Here is a 22,321-nt window from a genome sequence, read left to right as displayed (position 1 = left end):
CTGCAAAAACAGCTCCAATATTCAAACAAAATATGTTTTGTCCCGGTTGTTGAGAAGAGTGTGTTTTGACCAAGGCAAGGCAAGCATCTGTTCTCTTTCTGTCTCCTTTTATTTTGTATTCCTCCCTGTCTACATGAATAGGGAGTTAATAACAGAAATACGGCTGTACGCCTTGACATTTATGCCCTTGTTTTCAATAATGATTTGAAATTATGAATAGCTGATAGTTTAAATTGATGTTTTATGTTGAACGTTAGCTGTAATTTGCCCTCTGAGAATAGTAATAGCGAGAAGCAGATGGTTTTTCACTGTAACAAATTGCTGTGTATATATAGCTTTGGCACGGGAGTGCTTTTCACCTTCGCTGACGACCGAGGGGCCTGCAGTCCATGTGAACTCTGGAGGAGGCTGAGCCTGAACTGGGGGCTGGGTTACAGCACAAATACTGGGCTGCGGCAGAGCTGGTTCTGAGGATGCTTAGAACTAGACTGTCCGCCATGCTGAAGAAACAGGCCTTTCCCTGCAGTGATGACCTGGACTCTAAAGCCTGTTTTATTAATCTGAGCTAATTCGCCATGTACATTTAATCACTAATAACTTAAATTGGCTGATGATTCTGCAGTACTGTACTGTACCGTTTGTCCTGCATAGCTAAAATTCTGGTCAAGGTGTGTCTGTCTGGAGATCAGATTTTAATTATGGTTTTAAAGAAGTGCCCAAAAACTGTGATAAAGATCTGATTTAAGTTAACATTGCTAAAATTGATTTTTCTCTTTATCACAGTTTTTTTGTTATTTGGTTTATTTTATAAGCCGCTATGGTGATAGCGGTGCCATAATTCAAGTGCAGTCCCAGAGTTGAATTCAGGTATGCAGCTCTCAACTGGCTTTTTCTTTCTTGTCTGGCAACTGAACTTCACTTGGATGGATGCAGGCCAGAAACACAGCACTGTGCTTTATGGCCCGTGATAATTCCCTGTCAGGCGGTAAGGTTTGAATATGAACTTGTCTGTCTGGTATAGTCTGGTCTGACTTTCACCTCTTGAGCCCGAGGTTTCAATTAGGCTTTCTATAAATATTAAAGTAACATGAAAACAGTTAAACACAAAGACTACCAGTTCTAAATGTTCAAACTGGAAACCCCTAATTATTCAATTGGGATGTATTGGAGACGGTCAGGCATACCTAACACTTTACATTTCTCCATCTGGAATATTACGTTCTTGGATTGTATGCGTCTGTGTGTACCTTTTTCCATCCAGGTCTTAAAAACCACTTGTCAATTTTCATTAAACTATTCATTGCCATTTCTTATTCTCTACTGTTGCGCACTTTGTTATTGGGAGTATCAGATTGAGATATATGGAGGTGTCTGTGTTTGTCACTTACATTTTTACATGCATCTTATTCATACATACTGTTGCTATACATCATGGTTATTGACTTTTTCTTTTCACTTATTGAATTTGCAGCTGTGGCGAAGGATCAACATTGCTGACATGTACTTGTTTTTACATTTCAAGATCCACACTTAAATTCACAGCAGACAACCAGAGGTGCTGTTTTTTTAAGGTTCCTCACGCTGATGCTCAGTAAAACTCCTGCTGCCCACAGCAAAGGGATGCTGGACAGTAAAATCCCGAGGCTGCGGACCTCAGACCCTGGTAATCGTCCCCGCTGGGCTGATCACATCAACAGCGTGTGTGCAAGAGGGCAAGCAAGCAGGCCTGTCGCTGGAGGAGCAGCTAGCTGTACATCTGCAGATTCAGCTGCCTGCTGATCCCTGCTGTATAGACCTTTTCATGGCAGTGTGAAAGGTAGTGGGTTTGAGAAGCTCTGTGGTAGTGTTGGGCTGCAGTGTGGAAGGTAGTGTGTTTGAGAAGCTCTGTGGTAGAGTGTTGGGCTGCAGTGTGGAAGGTAGTGGGTTTGAGAAGCTCTGTGGTAGAGTGTTGGGCTGCAGTGTGGAAGGTAGTGGGTTTGAGAAGCTCTGTGGTAGAGTGTTGGGCTGCAGTGTGGAAGGTAGTGGGTTTGAGAAGCTCTGTGGTAGAGTGTTGGGCTGCAGTGTGGAAGGTAGTGGGTTTGAGAAGCTCGGTGGCTAGAGAAAGCGCTGGGATGCTTTTTTGAAGGCACTGGATTTTAGTAGCTCAGTGGTTAAAGTGCTGGGCTGCACTGTGAAAGCACTGGGATTCTGAGTGGAAGGTAGTGGGTTTTAATAGCTTAGTATTAAGAGTGCTGGGCTGCAGTAGCTCTGTAGTTCGTGCTAGGCTGCAGTGTTGAAGCTAGTGGGTTTGAGTAGCTCCGTGGGTAGAGAAAGCTCTGGGGAGCAGTGTGGACAGTAGTAGTTGTGATGTACAAAACCCCAGAATACATGGGAGATCTATTGCATCCATATGACCTTCTCAATAGATGATTGCATAGCACACCCTCAAAGTCAGCAGCTTCTGTTTGTTTAAACCCTTCCAGATGTAAAAATGAACGTGCATGCCAGTTACCAGATTTGACAAAAATGTAATTGCTATTTTTGCTGTTGAAATTGCCTTAAAATACTATTAGATAGAAAATAAAACATAAATCAGTTACATTTCCATTAACCCTTTAAGCCCCTGTGTGTCCGTCAAACATGCCAAAAGTTCTGCATCACCCTATAGATTAACTAATTTTGCTTCATAAAGTTGTATGAAACCTGCCGAATAATGTTACATTAACATATTGAATTACATACCGCTTTTGTAGTTTTACATATACATAATGAAAAAACTGACACATTGAAAAATTACATTTCAAAATGTAACATTGGATGCTGTACATTACATTAGCTAAAACACATCATGCCTTTTCAGTTCTTTTTTACATATTTTCGCTGCTTGTGAAGTAATTGCTTGTTTGTTGTTGATGCGAGCGCACAGGAATGTGAACACCTTTTTAGGTTAAACCCCAAAAAGTTGAAAGCATGCAGAGATGAAAGGCAGGATGTTTTGCTCTATTGCTGCAATTCAAAATCAAAGGATGGTTTCAGCTCCACGTCTTCATCATCATCATCATCCTCATTTTAACAACCCCCCCCCCCCCGATCACACATCAAACTATTCTTTACTCTCTGTGTATGAATCAATCTTATATGTTGACATATTTTGTTTTGTTTGCAATAATAATAAACAAGTAATACTGCAAATAAACTGAACCAAAATGGAAGTAAATACTAAATATACACATTTAGATTGCTGGTGGTTTGTTGCGGTATCTTCCATTCTTCCATTCTTCTGTGCACTCACAGATGCAAGGGATGTGTGCGCAAAATGCAATTGGCTAAAAATGTCACGAGACATTCCCCCAACCCCCCCGACTGCAAAACAAACATTCCACAGCACCAATACAGCCTATACAGTATGCACAGTGACAGACGGCTGTTCGTCTGATACATCTTTACCATTGGCTGGCCCAGTTCTCTCAGACCTGCAGCGCGTGATTCTTAATCTTGCAATACAAAACACTGGCCCTGGATGCTGACTTGATTTCCAGTGTTTATATTCGGCCCCCTCACCCCTTTCCTAATGAACACCGTTTCCGGTCGTCTCTCTCCCTGTTGTGCTCTCTGAAATGGCATCCCTTCAAAGCAATCTAAACATGAATCAAGATTTCTGGCCCCCTCCACTTTCCAAGCCTTCTTGGCATCTTGTCTTGAAATGGGACTTCCATTCTCACCTGGCTTTGCTTCTAAGCTGATACCGACCGGCTTGCTGTTTTCTCCACAGCCAGTGTACATGTGGGCCACTTCATAGTAAATATTTTAGTAGGAGAACATGCATATTTGTGAGCAAGTTCCATGTTAATAAGAAAACCATCTGTACTTTGAAGCTGCTAGAACTTGCTATCCACTCCACTCTCCGCTCTCTGCTGTTACACTACCTCTCTGCTATTATATTACATGACCGTTCTATTGACTGCCCCACTTATTTCTATAGGGATTCCAAGTGGGTGGATCCTACAGTATCCTACGACAGACCAACTGATTACAGAACTGGTATAAGCGTTGATAAACCCTGCACTTCTAAAACCCTGTATCCTGACACTGAAATTACACAGGGCGCTGGAAAGGCTACAGTGCAGTAAGGTTGTACTGTCATTTTTTAAACAATTTCTTTGATTGAATCTCCAGCCTCAAGCATTCTGTTTTTATTGTGTTTTTTAGGGTTTATATCATAAAACAACAACATTAACAATAATAATAATAATAAATCAATAACATTTTCACTCACACGATAATGGATTAGCTCAAATGCATGGATGAGAAATACATTTCCAGTAATTCTAAATAAGTCATGGAAGAAAAAGAAAAAAATACGGTCATAACTGATGCAAAGTGTAAAACAGGAAATGTCTGCAGCAGCTTCATTTTGCAGATGCTCTGCTATGGACATACTTACATACATACAGTAACAAACGTTTTGTAGAAATACAAGTGTACTGTATATAAACTCAGTGTAGAAATTATGCTAATACTGCGGCAGGAAGATTCTGTGGATTTTTTAATAAACAACAAATTAGTGAAAATGTCTTGCTTACAAATATTTAGTGTTCTGCAGTATTTAATATATAATATATTTTCCTTTAGATTTGTCTATGGTGTAACCATCAGACCGGGAATTCACTGGTAGCCCTGCAAGCTGTACCCGACCCCCTTGTTTTGGGTAGCAGAGTAAAAGAAGATCAAGCTCTTCCCGATCTGCACGGCTGCAGCCCAGGTTTTGTCCTTAAGCACTTGCTAAAAATAGCCCCTGAACAGCTTGCTGCCAGGCAGACCTGCTCATCAGAACTAATTGCAGGAGAATAGAACTTCCTGTTTGTTTAACTCCACAGCAGCCCTCACAGATTTAAAACAAGCTGCCGTTATCCAGACCTGCGCTTTATTCAAAAGACTTTTAACTAGAATGTAGCAGCACAGTCCAGCAACACTTTCATTTATTTATCCAATTATTTATTAAAAACGATTATTTATTTAGTTAATCTTTTGTTTTGTGTGTGTGGAACAGTTTGCGTTTATGTTTCAGATGGCACCTCCCTGGAGCCATGCTATTCTTTTCAAGTGGTCGTTTTCACAAGTACTCGGGGAGCAGTTATTTGAAACCTTGTTTTATGCTTTTAATTCTGTTATTGTTGCAATGGGAACTCATTAAGAATCCTTCTGCACTTAATATATTAAATGTAAACACAGTTCCTCAGCTCTAACCACTAGGCCACACTGCCTCCCAGTCCGTAAGATATATCAGCTTGGTTGAACTGCCCTCCAGTCTCTCAGCTCTAACCACTGCTTTCCTCCCAGTCCCTGAATTAACCACTAGACCAAGGTTTGAATCAAGATGACATACAAGCACCAAGCAGGCTAACCAGTTAGTTTCTGTTGACCAGTTTGCTTCTGGTAGAGATACAAGAAAGTTTTATTTTCTATTCTCGGGGCCTAGACTGTCCTGTCCTGTTAATTTACTGTGCTGTCGGGATCCAAACTGCATTCATCTTCAAGTGATTGTATAGATGATAGCAGATGAAATGAAAATTAATATTTCACAGAACTGAAAGAAATGTTTTTCATACCGGTCGTTGAAAGAACTGTTTGCTTTGTCTCACAGGCAGAGTCAGCTATGCTTTAAATAACATTGAAAGCCACGTCTGTTCGTTGTAAAGGCTGTAATTAGATTATTTCAGCTCGGTAATCTAATTTTAATAGCTGTGCCGCAGTAAACTACTCAGTTTTAATGGCAGTCTGAATGTGTGTGGAACTTGTTGAATTCCTGTTCCTCTTTGCCATGGATTTTTAATTTAGCGAACATCAATACTCACACTGCAGCACTTATGAAATGGTTATTTTGCTGAATTTGATATAAATGAAAGTGATTGTGAGTTTAGTGCAAGTGAAAGCTCATGGAGCGACTGCTAATTGCTGGGTGGTGGTGTTGTGTTAAGAGCTTTGCTGCTTGTACTTTGTAAACAAGAACCCTGCAGCATTCAGCACATGTGCAGTCATTTACACACAAAGAGTTATTCTCACATCATTCACATTTAACTGGACCCTCGCTATTAAGACCAATCAAGGAACTCCCTTGGTGGCTGAAGGTACTTAGCCCAAACATTTGTGATTTATTTTAGTTCTAATTTACTGCTTTAGTTTCTACTATTTTATTTTTTAAATCGAAATAAAATACAAATTTTCAGAGGTGAGTGCAATTTTTTTTAGCACAATATTAAGTAGTTTCCCCTATACCTTTTTACTGGAAATGTATGTATCTAGAGACACAGTTATTCATTTGTGGTGAAAGTTGGTTTGGTCATGCTGTAGCACAAATGATAGCAATGATCAGAATCGGTGGGTATATGGAGGCATCTGTCTGTATTGAAAGTTGGTTTGAACATGCTGTAGCACAAATGATAGTGATGATCAGAATCTGTGGGTATATGGAGGCATCTGTCTGTATGTCAAACCAACATATTTAGACATGGAAAATTAGGAGTGGCATCAGTAGTATAAAGCGTGGTCCTTGAGAGGTCATTGTATCAATGGCAACTTGTCAGGCCCAGCTTTGTCTCTTTGTTTGTGACAATGGGAGTGTTGTTACCTCAGTCACAGACTAGCGTCTAGGGGGTTGGGAGCAGGCGTGGGCATCTCTCCTAGACCACTCAATTCCCGCTTAGACTTTGGTCCCAGTCACTTTCTGAAACCCATAGCCAGCCAGCCCGCTGACCCCCTTTGTGGTGCTTTAATTCTTGGTGACAGCTATCAATTCAAATTTCATCTGGGAATTTCCTTTTTTTTTTATCAGGATTAAAATGTAGAAATGTGGTGTAGAGGGCATTGTTCAACCAGGGTATCTGCCAATCGGCAAACTACATACAGTACAGTATAACTTGGTACAGGGGCTCAGCAAAGGTAATAGAGTATTTTACAGAGAACTCTGTACTGGGATCTGAGAGACAGAACATTCAATACAGTATAGTATAGAGAATTCAGTACTGGGGAACAGGGAGCCAGCCACCTCAATGCAATATAGGGTAGAGAACTCAGTACTGTACTGGAGATATGAGAGCTAATTCAATACAATATAGACCATTTACAGTTCAAACAGTTTACAGTTTGGTCCTCATCATTAACATTCTGTGCATGTATACAGAGTGACGTGGTGTCCTGATTTTCAAAACTTGGCAGCGAGTCCATTCACTCACATCAGTTTTGCATTTAAGCTTAAAAGTTCTTCTCTGCTCTGTAGTTTAAACAAGTTACTAAGCTTTTGGCCTGAGCACAATCATACCAAGGGGAGTCGGATCCTGCCCACTGTTTTGATGATACACTGCAGTAGTCGGAGGAGTTGGAGGTCCTTGGAGACTGTGAATGAGTATCTGTGCCCAGCGGTCCTCTGAAAGATTACACTGTAAATCTTCTTCCCAACCTGTGTAACAAGGTTAGAACGGGGCTTCTTAGCTTCACAGCCGTGTTTTATAAAGCGCTGATGCACTGAGATCTTTTGGGAATAAAAAGTTAAGTGGCTGATATTGAACAGTGCTGTCCAGGGGGAGCAGAAGTTTGGGGCCTATTAAAGCGGACAGGACGCCCCTTTAATTGCAGAGCTCTCGGAAAGCGGCGCTTATTTCCTGCACAATTTCTGGAAACGCTGCCTCTCATAAGGCTGAGATCTTGTCTCATCTATTACTGGGTCTTCTCTGCTCTTTCAGCGCCGCTGCACTGTTTTTCATTTACTAGAATAATGAACCAGCTAACATCTTTTGACTTTGCCCTGTAGCGCGCCAAAAAATACAACGTTTGACAGCCCACTGGCCAGCTTTCCTGCTCTGACTGGTGACAGCTTGCTACAAAACTTTGTTACCTGTTTATTAAACTTGTTTAGCCAGGATATACCCTTGAGATAAAACCATCTAGTTTTAAAGGAGTACCTATAAATACTGTAAAATATGAAATGTATGCATGCAAGAAATGTGTTAATTTTGCAAATCTGCAAACACAAAAGCTGCATAATCACTACATCAAGTTTATATACAGTATAAGTTTCCTTTGTATACACAAACATTTGCTGCTGTAAATATGTCCCAAACAGGACATCCGCAAAATGAAGTTTTACAGCATGCATGCTAATACAAGCTATAAAGTCTCAGCATTGAAACTTTATAACATTAGAGCAACTTAGACTGAATCTAAATGTTCTTGTAAAAAGAACATTTAAAATTGAAGCATCTAGCGTTGCCCTTTAAATGCCAGCTATTTTTACCAACCAACAAGAGGCCCGTAATCCGTATGCAACCGTATCAAAAATAATTCAGACAGTTCTGGTAACTTTTAATATCTGTAGCTGTATACAGTATAATATAGTTTGGTTCCTCTCTCAGTACAGCCTTTCTTCCCCCTGCATTGAGTGTCTCTGCTTCTTTCTTACTTGCTACTGTATACTGGATTTTTACTTGGTAGCATGTTTAAACTATAGGGATTAATTTCATTTAATTCCCCTTTTAACTTCACAACTGTGTCTCAAAGAAACCAACTCTTACATTTTAGTAATAAAACAATAGTGTATTATATTTTCATGTATGCAGGCCCTTCACTAATTCACAGGTGGTTTAGTACAATTCAGATGGTAAGTGTTGTAACATTTAACTCCAATCCAGAGCTTTCGAGACATTTTTGGCAAAAAGAGACATATTGACATCAGTGAGTTCCTAAAGAGACATACAAACTAAATCAGCAGCAAAAAACTGAACAAAAAAGACAGCTGACTTACATTTAGTTTACCAGACCCTAAGTAGCTGACTAAATTGTTTAAAAAAAGGTTAAATCTTACTACACTAAGACACATTTTCAGTGTGTTTGCGCTCCTTTAAACACAACACGGATGTTGTTGCAAAGTTCGTAGCTTGTTCCAGTATTCTTTTCAAACTCATCCTTATAAATGAGTAAGAGCTGTACTGTGGCTCTCACGAGCCATCGCTTGCCATGATCTCTCTTACTAATACACCTCAACTCCATTTCAACTCCACATGAGAGAAACTACAAACCAATCACTGAACCTTGACACACATGATGTTTTCTTAACTATTATAAATGTGTAACGAAAGCTTTTCAGAGCTACCACATGTGCATTATTGTGATGGGACAGGCTTGGACATTCTTTAGCACAAGTTATTGAGATTATGTGAAGGCACCCTGTCTGTTCGTTTGGCACATTTACATTTGTAGGGTCTCCAATCCATCTGCCCGTCACACTCTGGTGAACATAATAACTGGCTTGAATTTGCACTCCTAGCCTCCTATAGATTTTTTCAGATGGAACTTGGTAGCGATATTTATTCACACTTGTTACATTTGCATACTGTGGTAATTTACTTCTTACATAATTCTTTGGAGTAAAGACATTGTGCTCTAGCGAGTCAGACCTGTACAGTGCATTGAAGCTGTTCATACTAAAACGGTATACAATTGACCATGCTCCCGGGAGCTGGGAATTATGTTTATGGGATAACAAGGCTAATTTCAGGAATGGGATATAAGCAAGGCATTATGAACCGCCAGAAGAAAACCTAATTGAGTTAGAGTTAAGTGTACCGGCTAGCCTGTCTGTACCAGTTCCTTACATGCAAGCATGCCAAGCAGTGTAATTAACTCAGCACAAGAGATTTCTCAGTCAGACCAACGAGAGAAGTACCTGGGATGCCTGGCTGGAGAATGCTGACATTCCTTTATCTATTCAGAGCGTCTCTAAAAAAGAGAAGAAAACGGTAAAAGAAAGCCGAAACAGCGGCCCCACCGTACTCGTCTGCCAGCCTGGCGTTCATGCGCTGCAGGACAGAGCGCTGCTTCAGTAGGAGCCGCATGACTCATGTTTTTCCAGACCAGCACGTCAATCTCAGAGCTAGCAGTCTGACTACCTCCCTCATTCCAGCTAGAAATGACAGGACCAGCCCTGGAAATGATTTTAAGTTGGGCGTTTACTACTGGGAAAATAATGTCTTCTGATTTAAAAAAAAAAAAAAAAAAAAAAAAAAAAGGTTTTTCTTTCTTTTCTTTCTCTCTCTGTATCTCTTTTCTTATATTATGGAACACAACCATCATACACATCTATAATTGGGCGTTTTGATGTGCTACATTTGAGACATCATACATTTCAAATGGTTTATTGTTGTAAAGTATTGTATTGTACAGGACCATCTGAGTGATAAGAATAATGACACTGTTAAAAAGTGTTTAAGAGTTTACTATGAAAAGGAACTTGCTCTTTGGATACTGTTTGTAAATACCCTTTATTTCTATTGTAATTACTGAAAGAGCAGACGCGTTAGGGTTAGGGTACTGTGTTGAATTTACTTGTGTGTTGTTCTGGCCTTTCTGTTATTTTTATTTCGATGTTTATATTCTGGCAACTTTTTACACATTCACCTTTAGTCACACATGTCCTTATCAAAGATCTTTAGAACATGTGTTTTGTATCTCTAATAACTGTTTATAAACTACTGAGACCATTGCATATACTTATAGAACTATGATATTGAGGTTTCAGTAGTTGCTATCGGCCTGGATTTCATTATGACAGTGAGGTTCAGATTATAGGTCAGTTCGGATGAGCGACTGTTACTGAAAAGTAGGGATGTTAATATTTTTTCCCTAAACATTTAACCATGGTAAGAGATATGTTTGTCACAAAGCTGTCTGCTGTGGATTTTATACAGGAGGACGTGTGCAGTGTAAAGTTATGTATTCAGTATTCAGGAAGTCTTTTCCATATACACATTGTGCACATGTAGTCTCATCCACAGTGATATTGTAGCGCAAGTAACAGCACTCTGAGTCATGATGGCTTTTTTGATTTGTTACAAAACATCCCAATAAGTTACATTTGAAACATTTAAAAATGTTCAATCCTGAAGTGTAAACGTGTTTGAAATTAAACAAAATCCCAAATCCCTAATTTAAAATTAAGCAAATTGCAATCGCTTAAGAGGAATGTATTATTACTTGCCAGGCCGGGGCATCTTGGCGTTGTTTTGTCCCTGGCACTGCTGGCAAACTGACAGTCAGACGCCAGGAACCTGTTGGAGGCCTGTGTCTGCAAACAGGAGCCTCAACCACACCACCACCTCGGATTTCTGGGCTCTTCTCCAGGCTGGGAGCTCCCCAGTGCGCTAATGGAAGCCTTGTGTATACTCTTGTATAGATCAGTTTATTTATCGCATGTCCGTCTGTTTATACATACTGTCTATCACAGAGAGCAGGCCGCAGAGATGATTTTACAGTCTGTTTCCCCTAATAGATGTTGCTCAGACTGGTCTAGGGGTTTGTATTAATTGTGTGTGAATAGAAAATTTACTCTGGCTGAAGGCTATATCTTTGAAACCTGTCGCCTGAATTTCATGAAAATGTGCATGAGCAGCAACATGTCATGTTGAAAAACAGTTGTCTGTCTCAGCCCAAAGACTTGATTCAACCTGTATCCATGTCTGTATGTACAGTACACCCTACAGCTACCTTTTTGCCAGTATATTTTTGGAATTACTTACCTAATTGTGACTTGCTATAAACAGTCTTCACCATTAATGACTGGGGATTGGTTATGCTAAATAAAACTATATCTAGGAAACAAAACATGAAAACATCACCATATGAGTCAAGTGTTCAAAACCAGTACATTAAATTAAAAAAATAAATAATTATATATATATTGTAACCGGCCGGCACTCACGGTCGTTCGTTGCCCCTTTAAAAGCAGGACCCAGGACACAAGAAATGGATTTTCAAGCGCTTACGCGCTACTTTTAATATACACACAAATAAATGAACAAAACGAAACAAAACACCTAGCTCCGTTTCGAGCACTAACTAAACATTTCATGCAGGTCCCTGACTAGCTCGCAGGACGGCTACGCCGTTTACCTGTCATAAAAACACTGGAAACCACATACGTTTTAATTCAGTACTTTGACTGCTCGGAAGCAGAGCGCACCTTCTGCCTCCTTCTACTCAGCAGCCCTGTGCAGACAAGCTGCACGTCTCAAATACCCTGCGCCTGGCATTAATTTACAATAAATATCAGGTGCGGGTGATAATTAAACAATAAACAAATTACCAAAATAATAAAACAATTAAACAAAATGTGCATACGCACATGTTTTCTTCAGGGAGGATACTAACCCCCTCCCTGATGTGTTACAATATATATATATAAAAATATAATTTGCCACTCAAAATAAAGCTTTACCAATTACCAATTACCAGTTTGAGAAGGGAGAGAAACACTCTTCTGTGTACTTGTGTTATTTCAGACTCCATTACTGCCTTGGTGTCCTTTTTGATACAAATGTTTTTAATACCATTATATGAACGGACACGGTCATTTTTGCCGAATTCATTTCAAGCTGTGTTTGTTCGAATTATATTTGTCCCTGCAAAAAGATTATTACCAAAAATATTCTGCCTGTATTACAATACTGAGAAAAGAGTGTTCCCCCCACTTGTGTTAAAGAATATGCTGTTGCTGAGGGGCTGACGGTCTGTTTCCTTTTGTTTTTACAGGATCTGCGAAAGCAGGCAGCTCCACTTCTGAAGAGCTTCCAAGCAGAGGTGAGTACCAGAGAGGATGTGTGTGTGTGTGTCTGTGTGTGTGTGTGTGTGTGTGTCTCAGTGTGTGTGTGTGTGTCAGTGTGGGCATGTAGTACTATAAAAGTGGGGACAAAATGTGAGAAAATGTCCCCACAATGATAGTGAGGATGTCCCCACTTTATAAAACACCTTTTTAAGAACTAAATACTCCCTGTGTGGAGTTTTGTCTGACTGGAGTTAGAAATAGTAAATAAAAATATAGTGAGAGTCAATGAGTCCCCACAAATAAAGGAATACAAACATGTGTGTGTATGTATATTATGTCTGTGCGGTCATGTAGACATAGTTAAGGTTTGAACGAAGGTTCTGTTTAAAGCCGATTTTACAACCAGCTCAATATATATATATATATATATATATATATATATATATATTAAATGGTTTAACTGCTTCATACATATTTTGCCACTGTTGAAAGCACTGTAAAACAAAGTGATAATATTGCTAAGGCAAGTAATTGATTTTAAAGCCTGGGTGTGCCCTCATTTTAAGTTCCTAAGGCTGTGAGTTGCAGCAGTGCAATGTTGAAATGTAGTTTTTCAACCCATAACGTGTAGTTGAACTGTTCCTACTGTACCTGAACCATAGTTAATTCCATTCCTGGTAGTTTTATGGTGTTGTTATTCTTCTTGGGGGCGGGGGTGTGTATTGTGCTCCTGGGCTATCAACACACGACTCTTAGCAGTCCTACACAGCATGAAACTATCAGATGATCCCATTTCAAGTGAAGACTAGCACAGTAAATATCACAGTGAGTCCGAGCCCTGCAATAATATGTGGTGGCTCATGATTGCCCCCGCCCCCCTCCCCTGGTTTGTTTGCCCTAGATTCGCTGTGTTCCTGTGTGGTGATCAACTGCCTGTGTTCCCAGATCACTCTTAATACTGTCCCCAGCAGGGCATTCAGTGAGGAAAGACATTATTTGTGTCCTTTTATTAAGCTTTCTAGCTTCCAGCCATGTTTAAATTGCATCCCTTAAAAAAAACAAAACAATCGGAACTGATGAGCGCTTCAGTCCCATAAAAGCCAAGTAAACAGGAATGTGCATTGCACCCAACAAGCTAAATCTTTAATTAATAGGGTCAAAGAGGATATTTTTAATCACTAAGCTTTACAATACACAGGAGGCTTTTGGCTGGAATTTTGAAAAGGATGCATTAAAAAAATGTATCAGGCATTGTCTGAGATACTGACAAGGATGAGTAAGTGCAAGCCTCGTGACATTTTCCTTTCTGAAGCTGCCCTAGAATTCTAGGATCCCATGAAAAACATAATTGTAATATTAAATCACCATTAAAGTGTTTCTATTGATTTCTATCAAGCTACTTCATGTTTCAGTATTTTTCAATATGAAATTATTATTATTGTTTTGTTTGTTTACAGATGAGCTTATATTTATGTGTATGTGCAGTGCTATGTTTTTTTTGTATACTTTTGGTTTATCTGTCTTGTGCTTCATTTCTCTGAAACATAATCTTACACACCTGATTTAGCCTAAAACAAACTGGGACTTGACTGAAGTCTTTAACATCTTGAAAGGACTTGACAAAGTTAACCCTAAACAACACAGCACAGAAACCAAGGCCAGAGGACACTGTTGGAAATTAAGAGGAGACCGGCTTGGGTGGTGTGGAATGGGTCCTCTAGCCATGCTGTTGATGCTGATTCACTGGGATCCTTTAAGACAGAGTTTTGGGACATCAGCTTCTAAGAACTGGAGAAGCATTTATAGGCCGACTGGCTACCTCTCGTTCGTAAATGTTCTTATGCTGCTAAAGGCACGTGACCTTCTAATAATATGGGGTGTACAACATTTATATTTGACTTTCTATGCAAACATTTGGAACAGTTGGGTAAAGTTTAAACTCTTACCTATTAACAGTATAAAGAGTGTTGATAACTGTGGTGTGTTGGAGTGCTGTGTTGGCACACCTGCAGGGTTCAGGAGCAGGCCTGGCCTGGTAATTGGAAACACACTCTGCTTTTCCCCGCCACTGCAGCTGCTCTCATGGCCTGTAGCGCAGAGAGAGGATATAACCTTCCGTCACATAGGAAATGAACGGTCGAGAGGGAAGCCAAATTCAATTCTACTCAGATATCTAGCAGATAACTCCCCTGGTCTGAGGGGAGAGGGGAGACGTGTGAGAGTGAGAGAAGGAGGGGGACTCAGCAGGTCATTAATCACTGCCTCTCTCTCTCTCTCTCTCTCTCTCTCTCTCTCTCTCTCTCTCTCTCTCATTCATTCATTCACTCTGCTCTAGCTTACACACAGCTGCTCAGAGCCAGTCTGGACTGTGGCCAAAGCACCCTTTATTACCCAGAGCATAACTTGTGCTGTCCCTGGAATCTTCCACTAAACCCCCCTCATTCTCCACTTCCCAGATTTAGCTAAAGTTGTATATGAACGTATTCTTGAATTCTCTTTGTGACTTACCCTTAAAGCAATTTAACTGACCTGAGTAAGTCGGTGCCTGAGCCGGATCTTCTGACTCCCAGTCCACAGCTCTAACCACAAAGCACGCCTGCTCTTGGTCAGACAGTCAGTACGTTTACATGCACTTGGTATTCTGCATACTGCAGTATGCTACATTTGGTATGAATACATGGAATATATATTCTGCATATTGTGTTTGATGTGGAATATGCTGTTCCTCTCCAGTTCCCCATTTTTCACTGCAAATTTGGGTAGAAATCCCAAGAATTCTACAAATATTCTGGATAACACTGGCATACACCACTTAGAAATTGATGCATACTCCTATTCATCATATGGCCAATCATATACAGGATATTTCTATGGATTTTAGTACAATACTAATTTAAAATGCATGTAAAGATGCTGAGAGAGACAGTTCCACTTTAATTGAAAACATGGAGAAAGTTTAATTGGTGTTGAGAAACAGAATCTTTGTTTCCTTGCATCTCTGCTTGCTTAATGATTGCACCTGAAAGAAAGAAAGACAGAACAACTTGCCTGTGTTGCCTGTGCTGCCTAATGCAAGAACTTGGGATAAATGACTAGAACTCCCATTAAACAATGTGCAAAAGTAGCATTTTGCACACCATTAACCTTTAAACGAATGGGTTTTAAACATACATTTAGGGTTCTGATTACTGGTGCCTGCTTACGATTGGCCAATAGTGGGTAGCATAAAGGAAAGCTGTGGGAAAGCAAGCCACCCAAACCAATAAAACAGCAGTGAAATGGGCTGGAAAGATATCTGCATAGCACTTACCATTACCATTGTAAGTTTGATGCTCTGGCTGCACAGAATCACCCATCTTTTAGTGTATATCTCTCTCTCTGTCTCTCTCCTCCTCTTTCCTCCTTGTGCTCTCGGTCTATCTCACTTCTGCCATTTCACTCCTCATCCCCTCCCCCTTCAAGCCTCTAGTCGTCCCTAAGGATTTCTATCAAAGGTCCCTATTGTTATTATTATTATTTATTTCTTAGCAGACGCCCTTATCCAGGGCGACTTACAATTGTTACAAGATATCACATTATACATTATTTCAGATTATACAGATATCACATTATTTTTACATACAATTACCCATTTATACAGTTGGGTTTTTTACTGGAGCAATCTAGGTAAAGTACCTTGCTCAAGGGTACAACAGCAGTGTCCCCCACTGGGGATTGAACCCACAACCCTCCGGTCAAGAGTCCAGAGCCCTAACCACTACTCCACACTGCTGCCTAAAAGTCAGCACACAAGTTAGCACAAGCACCCTGTGAGAAGCCCTCTGGAGACATCCTTCAGTAACCCTGGTCTGCACGCCCCCCCAGCACAGCTTGCTTTTAAAACTTGGTTTGTTCTGAACCTTTTTAGGGGGGCAAATATGCTCCATAAAACACTTAATTCTTCCAGCGCTGTCATTACCCTTCACCTTAATAGTAAGCACTAGTCTAAACACTCCATTCTCAGCTCTCCAGCGCTGTCATTACCCAGCAACTTAATACTGAGCTCTAAAAGTAAAGAACAGAAGGGCTACACATAATTGGTCAGTTGCTGTTCTTTATATATAGGCAGGAAATCTCGGATAAGAAAAATAAGTGCAGATGGGATTTAATAAAAGAAGAATAATGCTGGCCTTCGAGCTTTAAGGGCACTAAAATAACCTGCTTGTCTTCTCAAGCGAATGTCTACAGTGGCTCACGAGTGTCTCATTTACTCAGACAAGGGCCTCTTAACTCGTGTAATTCCTTCCTTCATTAGAAGTCAGTAGTACAAGTTTACGTACTGCAGTTGTATAACTTCAAAATAAACAGTGATTGTGTTGTTTATGCCTTATCCAGTTATATTAAGCACATCATCCGTAGCTGGGGATGAATAGAGGAGCACTGGCGTCATCCCACGAATGAGGATGGGTTATATCAGGCCATCCTCATGACTGGAATAAACACAAACTACATGTGCATGTACAAGTTCTTCACACTGTGGCATTTTATATGAAAAAGTTATTCAATGCTAGATCTTTCAACATTATATTGTATAATGCAGTGCTTTTACTGTGGGATCCACTGGGGACAGACCCCATTATAGATATAACTTTATTCCTAAATTGTTGCTGCAGCTGTAGACTGGCAGTGTTCTGAAATAGGGAAATCAACGACCCGACGTCATATCCTGTGCGTAATAAGAGAGACCCAATGCATAGACACTTAACGTTGTTTTAATGCTTTTATACTGAACATTAGCTGGGCTTTAAATTGTGTCAGAAGTTTTCAGCCACATGTTTTCTATTGAAATGATTCTATATTCACTACCACTACAGGTACCCTTTAAGTTGGCAATAATTGTAACTGGTTTTTAACAGCTTGCCAGTTAGGATTGTAAAAAGGTAATCTAACAAAGCCAGTGCCCACTCACTCTCCCATCCAGCTCTTTTTTTAAGGCTGTCTTGTAAGTCAATTGATTGATTTTGAAATGAAATCAAAAGAGGAGCGCTCTGCATTCATGTAAGTAACTACACATCTGTTGGTATTATCTGGCTGTGCTGTCCCTGTGTTCGAGGACAGTTAAGATCAGTATTCATGTTGTTGGCGCCAATGTCAATTTGCAGCACTTGGCCTTGAATGCGTCCTCTCTGTTTAAAGACTGCGTGTTTTCTAAGCTCAAGGAGAACTGTACGGCTCTCTTACTTAATGATCTCCTGCAAGCCTCTTAAAATTGGAAATGTAATAAATATTATGCAGCGGGTGTAAATATCAGAATCTACAATGAAAGCCAAGAGAATGAGAAGCCAAATCTCTTTCCTATAATCAGACCATGGGATATCCAGTAGATTCTGTTATTTTTAGGAACATGATATTCAGTATTTATAAACAACACACATTCTACTGTACAGAAGAGTGCTTCTCTCTTTAATAAGTCATTTGATGGGGTTCTGGAGTATTGAGATTTATTTATTGTGATTTTATGTTGTTTTCCAGCTAATCCAAAATAAAAGAATATTCCAATATTCTTATTAAATTTTGAAAGAATATTCAAACATGTAAAACCCAGAATAATAATTCCACGAACCAGACGAATAATTCTACGGTTCTACTTTAAATCAGGAAACTCACCCACCGCAGCCAGCTGTACAAAGTTGCACAAGTATTCTTATTCATTAGTGCGAAGCAACTGTTTTTCATTTTGAAAAGCCGTCAGTGTCATAAAAACTGTTGAGTACTAAACTGTGCTGAAACAGTGCATTATTTCACCAGTCCAACACTTTTCAATGTTTATACCGTAGGTTTGCAGAGTAAAATACAGTAAAGCGTTGATTTTCAAAGCTTCAGTGGTTTTAAAAATGGTCTTCTAAGGTCGAACAGAGGCTCCAAGAGTGTCCACGCGCCAGAGGGTGTAACACCCTGCTTTTAAAAAGTCTGCAAAGCCTGTAATCCTGCGGTCCATAATGGCAGAAAATCCCCTTTGAAATCACAGTGCACTTCAGGTCAGCTACAGTAGGGTTTCCATCCATCTCTGTTCGTGGAAGTTCCTCTTTTTATATATATATATATATATAAAATATGCACACTTACCTGTGCATATGGACTGACCTTTGCACAGTAAGACCCCTACTGAAAATGATTTAAACAGCCAGGCAGCTTCTTCCTGAGTGGCATTGGCATCACCCTGGCATGGGGCATGTTCTCTTGGTCTACCCCGAGTCCCTGGACAAATGCTGGTTTACACAGAAGCGTCAGTGCGGATCGAGTCCACCCTGCAATGTTGTACTTGTACCGTGATGGCGATGGCTACTTTCAAGACCATAATGCACCCTTCCGCCAAGCCGCAATTTCTGTGAATGGATTGAGGAGCATTAAACCTCATTAAACCTAGATAGGGAAGGCCAGGACTGGAGTGTTCCCTGCTTCACCTCGGATATTCTTCACAGTACCCCCTGATCACTACTAGGAAGGATACTTTTTTAGTGCTGATAAGTTTGATTTTCTATTTTGAAATCGAAAATTCTCGTTCGATAAATGGGTACCCGTAATACAGTGTAATGTGTCCTTCTGTCATTTGTGGGATTTATTACGCCTTTTCATTTGTAGTATTTTATCCAGTTAAAAAAAGGTTTAAGCTGGCCTCCTTTTCTCACTTGCACAGAGAAGGAGGAAGTGAAGTGAAATGTGGTTTATTACACTCATAATCAGTAAAATATTGGAAGTGCGTATTATTTTTTTTTTATTTTGATTGTACTTCCATTTATAAGACTTGGCAATTTGTAACATTAGAAATAGCTCTTTCTTTAGCCCCGAATCGTCAACTAATTGAATATCAAAGTTACTGTTGACCTCAGAAACTGGTAGCCGACTAATCTCATGATTGTAAAGTAATTGGGAGGCGCTCTGTACCAGAAGACAGAAGAGCAGTTTAGGATGCAATCCATGAACATATAAATTACACTTTAAACATTAATAAATAGTTTTAAAAAATCCAAGTAGTTTTAAAATTTAGTGCATTTACAAACAGAGCCCCTGACATGATTATATACACGATTTATTCATATTTCTTTTAAAGTGGCCAGTAGTCGACCTGTTCAACTATTTTTACCTTCACTGCTCAACTCAAATTAGTAGTCTTTCTACCCCTAGTCAGGCTAATAACTTACAAAAGCATTTTCAGGTGAAGTTGTGTTAAACACATTTTAAAAGGGATTGGGATAGGAGTCAGATTGTACTGTTTCAGAAGTCCTGTGTATGCTTCAATTTGTTAGCCTTTAACCATATCTCTTTTTTTCTAGACTGTAACCTGCCCCGTGGCTCATAACCTTTCAAAATGCAAATTTCATTAAAGGACAAGAACCTTATTTTTGGCTGAATTTTTAAAGAATATATTATATGCTCAGACTGTGAGGAAAATTGGCTTTTGCTAGATTTCAACAGATGTTTTTGTTTCAGAACACATCTGAAAATATTTATTTTCCTCCCCATAGGATTGAAAAGACTTGATTCTTTACAGTGGCAACTACATTACACCATAAATCACGGATAATGAGGATTGGGTTGAAATCAGATTATGTTTTTGAGTATGATATAGAATATATCATTTTTTTTCTTCAGAAAACCGTATTTAGATCTACCTTTTTTATTTTCCTCTTAAATATATGTAATAGTAGTGATGGGCGCCAATTTCGATGTTTTGATAAGATATCGATATTGTTCAATGTCGATAATAATTTCCATATTGCGATATTGTGAGATTTTAAATTTTTTGCTTCATCAATAACTTATTTGACAAAACTTGAGAGCTTTTGGAGAAATAAACATGGAGTACCGGCTAAGCTAAACAGTGAGAATCTTGATTTTCAGCAATAATATCAGTTTGAATTGCTGGAATAGAATGGTTGTGCTAATAAGAGGTGGATTTTAAAATAACGCTCCTTTAAGTTTACAGAGGTTTGTCACATATCAAACTATGTAAACAAGAAAGAAATGGTTAAATAAATGATGAGTAAATGCTTTGTGAAATGAGGAGCCCACTCACTCAGCCGCAGAGACCTGGACTAACTCCCTCTTGTTTGTCTTTTTAGATTGACGCGTTGAGTAAAAGAAGTAAAGAAGCAGAGGCAGCCTTCTTGAACGTGTACAAAAGATTAATCGATGTCCCTGGTAAGACTCTGTCTTCTCTCAGCTCTCAGTAACGCTGGCCTGTGTGTTTCAGTTGGGTACAGCTTGTTCACTATGACCTGATTCCTGTGCACTGGTGTCAGCTTTAACACGTATTACTTATTACAACAAATTTGACAACATAAAGTCAAGTCCCTTTATTTTTACAGAAAATTCTCAACTCTAAAGCTATAGGTCTTTGTTTTCAGAAATGTGTTTACTGAAAATGACTGATATACCCAAAAATCCCTGACTTCACATGTGGCAGATATATTTCTGTCAGCAATGCATTGGTAATGACTGCACTATTTTAATCATACAGCTGAACGGCAACGGCTTGTCAGAAGCAGAAGAGCTGCTCTCATGTCCTTCCCCCAAAATAATCCCCGGAAAACTGCGAAATCATTCATTTTCACGAATTTGCAATAACTATTATTAAAATCCCAAGACATTCAAAATAAAATAAAAACCAAAAATAAAGGGCCTTAGATACACTGTGCCCTGGAGCGGTTCTCATTTCTGGTTCAACTTGAAAGTGTTGCTGTTACTGGAAATAAGTCAAACAGTATAGCCTACGTTAATGGGTTGTGTGTAAGGGTGTCTTACTGTTCTAAGAGATGTCATCTGGTGCACTGTGGGCGACACATTAGCTTCTTATAAAACCCAGAATGAAGAGTGTGCTAAAGAACAACTATTTAACATGCTTTTTGACTTCATGTTCTACATAGGTCCCAAGTTTTCCTCGAGAAAATAATTAATCTGACCTAAATAATCTTACACAGACGTTTTATTTTGCGGGTTGTGCAGTGAGTATCGCGGGTCTGCAGGTTTTAATGTGATTTGTAATAAAACATATACTGTATACTACAATGCATTGCAGAAGAAAAGGGTGCTGCAGACCATTTGATATTAATGGCTTAATTAGCATGCATATATAGACATCGTTAACGTCTTCTGTCTGTGTGTGTAGATATGTAGGTGTGTTCTGTATGTCACAATTGTATTACTTCATGCACACACTGCTCGTTTGTGATATTGTAGCGAGTATTACATGTCTCTGACAAAGTTGTTTGTATAACAGTTGTGAGTGAAAGCTGAATAGGGCCCTATATTTAATAGTAAATTATCTGTAACGCCAGACTAATAAATTCAAAAAGTATTACAACACTGAATGAAGGAATTAGCCACAATGTTTGTCTACATTAATTCACAGTATAGAAATCGAAAAGGTAAGTATACATTTACTATTTTGCCGCGGAACACTAACTAAATCATTGGAAATCATTTAGAATTACAAAGAATGCACAGGGTTGTATTTTTATATATACTTGGGGTTTCATTTTGTTAATCTACTGTTCAGTTGCTGTTCCAAATGTACGCAAGCTTCTGTCCCGTGATAGGGTGAAAATGAAGAAGAAATTCTGTAATGTACATGAATTTAGTTTCTTTGCTATTTCTGGAATACAAAATCCCTTTTATTGTGGTGAGAATCTTTTCACTCTTATCTAGTTTATTTACCTTAATTCAATATGCAGATATTTGCAATACAGTACTTCAGATAAGCTGCTGCAT

General features: G+C 39.3%; 1 protein-coding gene across 6 annotated transcripts in view; it reads left to right on the top strand.

The window, feature by feature from the left end:
* Positions 1-22,321, top strand: part of LOC117429602 (protein CASP-like) — a 163,267-nt gene that overhangs the window by 54,623 nt on the left and 86,323 nt on the right. For all 6 annotated transcript variants that reach the window (XM_058998296.1, XM_058998293.1, XM_058998292.1 and 3 more), the window contains exons 3-4: positions 12,559-12,606; positions 20,674-20,752. In XM_058998296.1, the coding sequence (XP_058854279.1) occupies positions 12,559-12,606; positions 20,674-20,752 (127 nt within the window). The remainder of the gene's footprint in view (positions 1-12,558; positions 12,607-20,673; positions 20,753-22,321) is intronic.

Source organism: Acipenser ruthenus, chromosome 24 (genome assembly GCF_902713425.1).
Source record: "Acipenser ruthenus chromosome 24, fAciRut3.2 maternal haplotype, whole genome shotgun sequence".
Taxonomy (NCBI): domain Eukaryota; kingdom Metazoa; phylum Chordata; class Actinopteri; order Acipenseriformes; family Acipenseridae; genus Acipenser; species Acipenser ruthenus.
This window is presented reverse-complemented; position numbering and strand designations above follow the sequence as displayed.